Source organism: Eumetopias jubatus, unplaced genomic scaffold (assembly GCF_037043125.1).
Source record: "Eumetopias jubatus isolate StellerSeaLion01/CBP00866 unplaced genomic scaffold, mEumJub1_p1.0 scaffold_13, whole genome shotgun sequence".
In the NCBI taxonomy this organism is placed as follows: Eukaryota; Metazoa; Chordata; class Mammalia; order Carnivora; family Otariidae; genus Eumetopias; species Eumetopias jubatus.
The window spans coordinates 48,730,341-48,739,412 of NW_028274819.1; the positions used below are offsets into that span (position 1 = coordinate 48,730,341).

Here is a 9,072-nt window from a genome sequence, read left to right on the forward strand (position 1 = left end):
ACTGCCTTAGTTTCAGTCTTTCACTCCTCAGATGCACTAAATTTAAATTTTCTGAAACCGCTGTGGCTTTCCCTTTACTTCCAGGGTAAATTGCAGAAACCCATTACTTGTAGGGCAAATTGCAAACTCTTTAGGCTGACTATTTAGGGCCTTCCTTCATTTGACTGTAGCCCAGCCTTTCAGCCTCATTGCTAACTGTTCATCTCCCTGAGCATTCAACTCCAGCCAAACTGGTTTCCGTACCCTGTCCTCTTTCTTCTGCAAGATCTGTCTAAATTCGTGCTGTCCTTTAGGCCTCTCCTCATCTAGGACCATTGAGGCTTATGGCTCTTTAAATTCCCACAGAGAGCCTTTCATTTGGCAACTCATTATGGGCAGTCTTATACCATGGCCTTTACCTGATTTATTCACCCGGACTGTATTTGAGGATAGGTGTTCCCTCTCCAGCACCTGTACATTGTAGGCCCTGGATGGTGAATTAATCTCTTGGGTGTACCTTATAGGTAAAACTTTCAGAGATTTACTGAATCCATCTCTTTGGCCACAGTGATTGCAATCTTGGCAACCAGGACAGTTACCTTCTTTTTTTTTCTCTGTGCTGAAGGCCTGTGCACTTGGCTCTTCATGCCCCCTCTATTTGGGGAAGGTGTCATTGCTGTTGGAGAGGGTCTACAATGTCAGGCAAAGGAGTTGGCCTTTGATGAGTAAGTGGGGGTGGGGATGGGGATGGGAGAAAGTTTGAAAAGAGAGGAAGGACATGATGTATGTAGCTCTTCCTTGCCTGTGACCTGGATCATTCCCTTTATTGACTCAAGCTGTCCTGGGCTTACATTCACATTCAGAGCAGTGTTTTGACTCATGGGTCTTAGGTCTGCTGAGGGTCTGAGGCTGGCCCTGGTAATGATTGGGGTTCACAGACCTCCTGCCGTTATTATTCCCACACCACACACTGGGGTGATGCCCCTAGCTAGAAGCCTGAGAGGACCTGTGCCATCCCTGAAGGGTGACACTTCCAGCCCCTGGAAGTGGGGATTTAGGAAAGGGGATCCCATGACTTCTGACACTGCATTGTGGTAACATCAATGCTTGGACACAGGTAGAGTTTGGTTTTGTTGTTTCTGCTGTAGTTTCAGTCACTTTCCCTCTAGGCCTCATTTAGATGGAGTAGCTGGCTTTGTTCCTTTTTTAGGTGACTCTACAGAACTTGAAGCTTGACGTCTTATTCTTCCCTTAGCGTTCTTCCAGAACTGAGTAATTCTAGCCTCTTTCCCCTCCTTTTGGCCGGGGGACTGATGTATTGCATCCTCTCCGACAGAAAGTTGTACAAGCGCTATGCCTTCCTGCGCTGTGACGACGAGAAGGAGCAGTTCCTCTATCACCTCCTCTCTTTCAATGCCGTCGATTACTTTTGCTTCACCAATGTCTTCACAACTATCCGTGAGTAGCCCTGTGCTCCCCACTAGCCTTCTCAATGCCAGTCTTCATGAGCCTGCATAAGGCTAGCTCACTGTCCCTTTTTTTAAAGAAAGAAGATTGTCATTTGCACTTTCTATTTGCCTTTTGCTTCTGTAGGAGAGAGGTACATTTGCCCTCTGTGGAGGTGGTTTTTTCTCTGAAGCTTCTTACTCTTGTTCTGACCTGGGGAGCTCAGTCTTTTTGGCCATCATGTTGTCACTGTTGTTCTAGGCACTGCCCTGGGGGCCTAAGGCAATGAAGGTGGAGTGGAGGTGGGTGGTGTGGTGAAGTTCACTGCCCTCTTTGCACACCTGTAAAGAAATCTCCCTTTTGTTTTGGGCTCAGAGAGTGATTCAGCATCCTAGAAGGTTTCAGACCAGCACACAGGGAAAAATGACTCTTCCTGAAGTAACAGAACTCCGGGTTGTGGTGGGAGATTTGGGTCCAGGCTCTGCTCTGCCCTAATTCATTAGGTTTCTGGGAGCAGAGTTGACCTCTGCTGTGGGCCTGTCTCCCTGTTTGCAGCATGAGGAAGGACGGTTCAGTATGGTCTAAGGAAGGCTTTTGGAGCCTTATCTTTCTTTGGTACCAGGATGCTCTTTTCCTTAGGGGTTAGTCTCTGAATTTGCCCCATGGTTAGTTGTTTGACGGGTGACTCAGAAGCCTCAGCAGCATGGACTCTTGCTTCTGTCTGACACCCATCCTCCCTCTCTGGGATGAATGTTGTAGGCTGCTGGAGAAGCCGTACTGGACTGGAACTTAGGAGACTCAGCGGAAACTATTTCCCTTTCAGTGCCTCAGAAAAGGCATTATAGGACCTCTCTGGAGATTGTTATTAGAGTTCACAAGATGATAGATTGAAAAGTGCTCTGAAAAGCAATTCAGTACAACATGGAGTTGGTGATATTATTTAAGGAACAAATTCGCTTAGTCTCTGAGCCTGCAGATGGGCTTGGATCTTTGATGGTTGGGTGGTAACCCTGAGAGGAGAGAGACTGAGGGTAGGATTGGCTAATATTTTAAGCCAGCCAGAGACTAGGTCCTGGGACCTGCTGCTCCTGGCTCTGTTGGGGCCAGTACAGCAGGGGCTGTAAGCATGCCAGCACACCTGGGCAAGCAGGTCAGGGCCCTTTCAGGTATGGGAGGGATTCCTTATCTCCCTCAATGCCTTTGTGGCTTCCCCCAAACAGTGATCCCATACCATATCCTGATTGTACCGAGCAAGAAGCTGGGGGGCTCCATGTTCACCGCCAATCCGTGGATCTGCATTTCGGGAGAACTGGGTGAGACACAGATCCTGCAGATTCCCAGGAATGTGTTAGAGATGACCTTTGAGGTATGTGTTATCTAGGTATCACAACCCCAGGCTCTTTCGGGATCTGAGTTTGCAATGACTGTTTATGGGAGCTTTCTGCAGGGTTTTATGGTGGTCTTGCTTTTATACTATTAATGTATTAGCACACTTGACCTGTCCTGAGATGATCAGAGGCTGGAGCCAAGGGTTGACCCAAGAATGGGGGAGCCTGCCCTGTCTAAGCGGTCTCTGACTCGAAGGCACTTACCCCATCTGGACTTGCATAACTCCCTGCCCATGGCATGTTGAGAAATCCCCAAGAGTTCTTTAGTTGCTGAGCCCAAATGTTCACAGAGACCTCTGAATCTCAGACTGCTGTCCCACTTCCAGACCCTTCTGCTTGTAGGCCCTGTTCTCTGCAGATAGTAGCATCTTTCTCAGTCATTTCCCATCATGAGAGTGCTGTACCACCAGCCTTGGTGGTAGGTAGAGCCATGAGCTCTTCCCTATAGATGCGAAGGGGCCAGGTTACAGGCAGCCAGTCAGATCTGTGCCTCTGAGTAGTGCCTCTCTGTTCTCTTACTTTCTTGACCTACCCGCCCTCTTTATTTGGCTGTTTTTTTCACAGTGCCAGAACTTGGGAAAGCTCACTACGGTACAGATAGGCCATGATAACTCTGGGCTGTATGCCAAATGGCTGGTGGAGTATGTGATGGTCAGGAATGAGATCACAGGACATACCTACAAGTAAGTGTTCCCTCAGCTATGCCCTAAGATAGTGGGGCAAGGTATACCAGGGGCTGGGTTTGATGCCTGGGTATGTGGAGTTCTCAAGGAGACCTTTTAGGTCGTGGTAGACTATTTGGCTCTGCCTCATGCACCTGAAAAGAAACAGAAGGGGGGTTTTCCAAGCTAAGACATATGATGTTGCTGTACACAGGTTCCAGGCCACCCATCATTCAGGTGGCTTCCCCGATGATGCACAGTGGGGTGGATGAACAGGGCCTTGAGGGATCCCCAGCCTGGTTTCAGAGCCTGTCTCCAGGGATTGGCTTTTTGATGGCTTTTGCTGAGCAGCAAGGGGAAGGACATTGGAGGGGCTGGCAGCTCTGACAAGCCATTGCTTGACCTTTAGGTTCCCATGTGGTCGGTGGTTGGGGAAAGGCATAGATGACGGGAGCCTGGAGCGGGTCCTGGTTGGGGAGTTGCTCACGTCCCAGCCTGAGGTGGATGAGAGGCCGTGCCGGACCCCACCCCTGCAGCAGTCCCCCAGCGTCATCCGGAGGCTCGTTACCATCTCACCCAACAACAAGCCCAGTAAGTGGGAGGAGGGGCTGGGCCCTCATGCCACCCAGGTGGGGAATGTGGGCAGATGTTTGGGAACCCTGATATGGGAGTCCAGACCCCAGCCTGTGCAGCTGCCTCAGGAACCACTTCTGACAAGAAAGCAGCCACAGGCATTTGTCACCCTCTTCTCATCTATCTGTGTGTGTGTGTGTGTGTGTGTGTGTGTGTGTGTGTGTGTGTGTGTGTCAGGGGGTGGGTGGGTGTCACACTCCTTAGACGCCTGGAAGGAGAGGGGAGGGCTCATGCAACCTGGCCTATATCCTCTGTACTATTTATATATGATTCTAGAGAGGAGAGGGGTCTGCCTTCTGGCCTTCTCCTTCCTTTTTCCTGGGCCTCACAGCCAAGTCTTGGCCCTCTTTTGGTTGCCAGAAGTTCCAGGGTAAAATGGAAAATAAACTTTACCAGACTTTCTTAGAGATGGAACTCTGAGGTATTAGCTTTTGCTTTTCCCCCAAGATTTTAGCAAGGGCTACGTCAACAAAGGTGGATGGGCAAGAGCCACTCTTCCTAGGGTCCAGGCTATCCTGCCTCTCCCATGAGCCCTTCCTGTGTTCTCAGTCTTGTGCTCAGTCAGCTAAGCATTGTTAGCTTCTGAGATTGGTTAGGGTTGTCTGCTTGATTTTTATCAGAGCTGAACACCGGGCAGATCCAGGAGTCCATTGGGGAGGCAGTCAATGGCATCGTGAAGCACTTCCATAAGCCCGAGAAAGAGGTGAGCCTTCCTGCCCTCCAACCCAGTGCTTTATATTGAGTAAGAGAGAATAATCTTTCTCCAGGCCCATGTAGTGTGGACAACCCAGAGTCTAGGTTGTGTGCTTCAGTTTGACATTGAGCAGATTCCTTCCTCAGGGGCCTCTGCCTTGGGTTACCCTGTTTTCCTTACATACTAATGACCCAGCAGAGTCCCTGGGCCTCTAATGAACAGTGTATATTCCTATCCTCTTCTGGATTTGCCTGGATCTCCCTGAGCAGTGGTCACTCTGGCTTTGTCCCTCTTGGGGGGACCCAGATCCATCCTCTATTGAGCAGCTGTGCCCTGGGAGCTGCTCTGTGCCACTCACGTGCCAGGTGCTGGGGAGATAGACAAGGTCCCAGCCAGGCTCTTGCTGCTCCCCAGCTGTGGACTGTGGGTTTGGGGAAGCAGTGGCGGGAAGGCAGCTTGGCTGAGGCAAGCCTGGCGTTCTCTTGTTTCTTTACATAGCGAGGCAGTCTGACGCTGTTGCTCTGTGGAGAATGTGGCCTTGTCTCGGCCCTGGAACAGGCTTTCCAGCATGGATTTAAATCCCCCCGGCTCTTCAAAAATGTCTTCATTTGGGATTTCCTGGGTGAGTTGAGCCAGGGTGTGAGGGTGGGAAAAGCATGCAGAGACATGGGGACTCATCAACACAATGTGGGTGCTGACCACTGGAGTCTGAGGTCCAGAAGCCAAACCAGCTGACTCTCAAATTAGATCTGTTTTTGTTTGCTCTGGCTTTTCTTGACGACTTAGAAACAAGTCCTCACACTTTTTCCTTGTAGATCCAAAAGGCCAGTTGATAGTATTTGGAGTCCAAGCCCTGTGATGTACCCACTGGATTTTTTGGAGAATTTTCGTGCAAGAACCTTTTACCTCAAGAGTGTTTTTCTTTCTTCTTCTTCTTTTTTTAATCTTCAGACTAGGGAAAGAACCATCTTTATATCAAGGACCACATACAGAAATTTAAAACATAAGGATAGGGACCTTTGGGCGCCTGGGTGGCTCAGCTGGTTAAGCGACTGCCTTCGGCTCAGGTCATGATCCTGGAGTCCCGGGATCGAGTCCCACATCAGGCTCCCTGCTCAGCGGGGGGTCTGCTTTTCCCTCTGACCCTCTTCCCTCTTGTGCTCTCTCTCACTCTCTCTCGAATAAATAAAAAATCTTAAAAAAAAAAAATAGGGACCTTATATTTTGAAATGTGACCAGTGATGTCAGAACATTCATGTTACATTAAGTTACCTGCATCAACATAGAGAGACCCATGGTTAGTGGCCTGCAGGACAGTTAGGGATAGGTTGGTTTTGTGAGCCTTTGTCATTGGCAAGCTTTTCTACTCTTCACAGAAAAAGCACAAACCTATTATGAGACCTTGGAGCAGAACGAACTTGTCCCTGAGGAAAACTGGCATACAAGGGCCCGGAACTTCTGCCGATTTGTCACTGCAATCAATAATACTCCCCGGAACATAGGCAAGGACGGCAAGTTTCAGATGCTGGTGTGCTTGGGAGCCAGGTACTGCAGCCTCATGGCCCGGAGTGCACAGCACCCAGCCTTGGAGGTGGTGCTGGGGCCTAACATGGGGCAGGGGGTGGGAGTGGCTAATGACCAGATGCCCCTGGGCAGGTGAGGCCTTGGAGGCCCTTAATTTCCATGTACGAAGCATATGTGTGAGGATACGGAGGGGTGGGGATGAGAGTGTGTGGGGGCCCATTTTGATGGGAAGGAATAAAACCATTCCACTGGTGAAATTTGAAGCAGAGTCTATCAAGTCATTCCTTCAGCACCCATCTGAATGCGCCAGGCGTTATAGAAGGCAGGGGGAATGAGCTGAATAAAACATGGTCCTTGCCATTTAAAAGTTTACGTGTCCTAATTAAATACAGTATCAAGCAGAAGGTTGTGAGAGTGCCAAAAGGAAGCATGCATTCATAAGTTATGCTGAAGCTGTAGAGGAGAAAGATCAGAGAAGGGAGGAGGTGGTATTTGAGGTGAGCCTTAATGGAAGGGTTAGAAGTAGGGAGGGAGTTTGAAGCAGACAGAACTAGCAGAGAAGTCCCAAAGGAAGCAAAGGATGTGGGGTTAGGAAATAACAGAAGGAAGAGCAGTCGTAGGAAACAGTTGAAAGGATAGAGGCCTCGGGGAGCTGGGGCAGAGAATCCTTCCATATTAGGACAGAGTTGTTTAATCAGGGGACTGAAATGATATGAATTTGATACCATGGATGATATACATCAGAGTGGGCAAGATTGTTAGGGGCTGTCCGGTGGGTCAGGTGAGAGTGTGAAGGCCAAATAAACTTAAGGCAGTAGTTCATTTGGGCCAAGGAAGGGAGGAAGTTGGCAGAGTAGTTAAAAACAGACTCTGGAACCAGATTGACTAGGTTCACATTCTCAGATCAGCCACTTACTAGCCATCTGAACTTGGACAAACTACTAAATCTCTGCTCTGGGACAGATTGGCTATTGAGATGGAAGAGGTGGTACTCACTGGACCTGGTGTCTGCTTGGTGGTGGGCTTGTCTAGGGAGGCAGGGGGAGGCAGGGGAGGAGGTGTGGACCTGGTGGCAGGTAAATGGGTCACTTTGGGTCAGGTTGGGTGGTGTCCCTGGGGCTGAGTAGTACCTAGTAGGAGCCGTTTAAAGCCATGTAAGGTGTCTTTGCCAAGCACTGTGATGGAGGGAGAGGGGGCTGGGGGAAGCTGTCCACTTCTCCGGCTTCAGACTTTGTTCAAGAAGTGATGGAGCAAGTTTACCCCTTGGCCTTGTACTAACTGTCTCCCTTCCCCTTCCCTTCTGATCCATCCGGACTGATCCTTCCCTGCCAGAGATCACCTCCTACACCACTGGATTGCCCTGCTGGCTGACTGCCCCATCACTGCACACATGTATGAGGATGTGGCGCTTATCAAAGACCACACACTTGTCAATTCCTTGATCCGCGTGCTGCAGACCTTGCAGGAGTTCAACATCACGCTGGAGACATCCCTTGTCAAGGGCATCGACATCTGACCTCCCAGCACCAGCTAACAGGACCGAGAGAGACTCACCCTGCAGCTCTGACCCTTCTTCCCAAGGGATTTAAGCAAGTTGTGCAGGAGACAGGAGATGTACACTCACTGTAAAAAGAAAAGTAGAGGATTTTTGGAATAAATAATCTATTTTAGAGTTTATTTGCTGATTTGCTTTTTACACACTTTCATGTGAAAGAGTGCTAGGGAGAGGGAGACGAGGTTGGTGCCGCTTATTTTGAAGCTGGTGCCCTCCCTCGCCATGGCCGCGTGCTGGGAGCCTGCGGCCTCCCCTGACTGAGCCTGCGGCGCGCACGGTGCAGGCAGTTCTGCTGCCTCACCCCCGCCTGGGCATGAGGCCATCCCACGTTGTTTTTAAACTAATGTTTTCTATATTAACATTGTTATGGATATTTGGCTTTCATGGGCCACACACAGGTGTGCTGAGCAGGAAGCCCCAAGCTCCAATCAAAGGGATTTTTAGTAGTGCCTCTGCAAGCACCGATGAGTCAGTCCCACATCTTTTCTTTTTCTGTCAGTATTATTTGGAACGGAGACATGCCAGGATGCACCATCGTGCAGAAAATCACGTTTCCTCTTGGCACACAGCTGCACAGAAGTAAACATAAGCATGTTTTAACAGGTTTTCTTTTCCTTTTTTTTCCTCTTATTTATTTAACTCTCCATTTTGTGTTTTAAATCTTTTTCTTTTCTTTTTTCTTTTTTTTAAGGAAGGAAGAAGCTTGTCACAGTCTAACTGGCTATGTTATTATTGTTAAATTTATGTTGTTTTGCAACCTAGAAACCAGCTACAGTATGGCCCACTTAATAAAACACCTGAAACAAAACTGCATGGATCCCTGACTTTTATGGGGGTTTGTGAGCAGTGGGTGGCAGGGGTGCCGTTTGGTCCATGGGAGTGTGAGAAGCTGTAGCATTGCCTTGGCTCCTTCCTCAACTGCCCAGGGTGCCCCCTCAGGGCCTGGCGTCTCCTGGGTCCTTTCTGCTGCAGCACCAGGAGCTTTCGTAGTTCATAACTCAAATGGGTCTTTGAGAAGGATGCACATAAGTTAATTTTCCCACTCCACAGAAGAGGAGGCTGAGGCACAGAGGGGAAGGGACCTGGCCAAGGTTGCAAAGGTTGTCAGTTGACGACAAGATGGGGTATTTCTTGAAGGGTAAGGAAGACCAGGTGTGGGAACATAGGGTACATGAGACACTATCTTCCTTC

The 9,072-nt window shown here is 49.3% G+C and overlaps 1 protein-coding gene across 1 annotated transcript in view; it reads left to right on the plus strand.

Annotated features, from left to right (window-relative positions):
- Positions 1-8,689, plus strand: part of DENND5A (DENN domain containing 5A) — a 112,336-nt gene extending 103,647 nt beyond the window's left edge. Inside the window, exons 16-23 of the mRNA XM_028116802.2 lie at positions 1,316-1,437; positions 2,646-2,791; positions 3,378-3,496; positions 3,885-4,066; positions 4,729-4,811; positions 5,301-5,424; positions 6,179-6,347; positions 7,659-8,689. Coding sequence (XP_027972603.1) covers positions 1,316-1,437; positions 2,646-2,791; positions 3,378-3,496; positions 3,885-4,066; positions 4,729-4,811; positions 5,301-5,424; positions 6,179-6,347; positions 7,659-7,842 — 1,129 coding nt within the window. The 3' untranslated portion in view covers positions 7,843-8,689. The remainder of the gene's footprint in view (positions 1-1,315; positions 1,438-2,645; positions 2,792-3,377; positions 3,497-3,884; positions 4,067-4,728; positions 4,812-5,300; positions 5,425-6,178; positions 6,348-7,658) is intronic.
- The last annotated feature ends 383 nt before the right edge of the window (positions 8,690-9,072 follow it).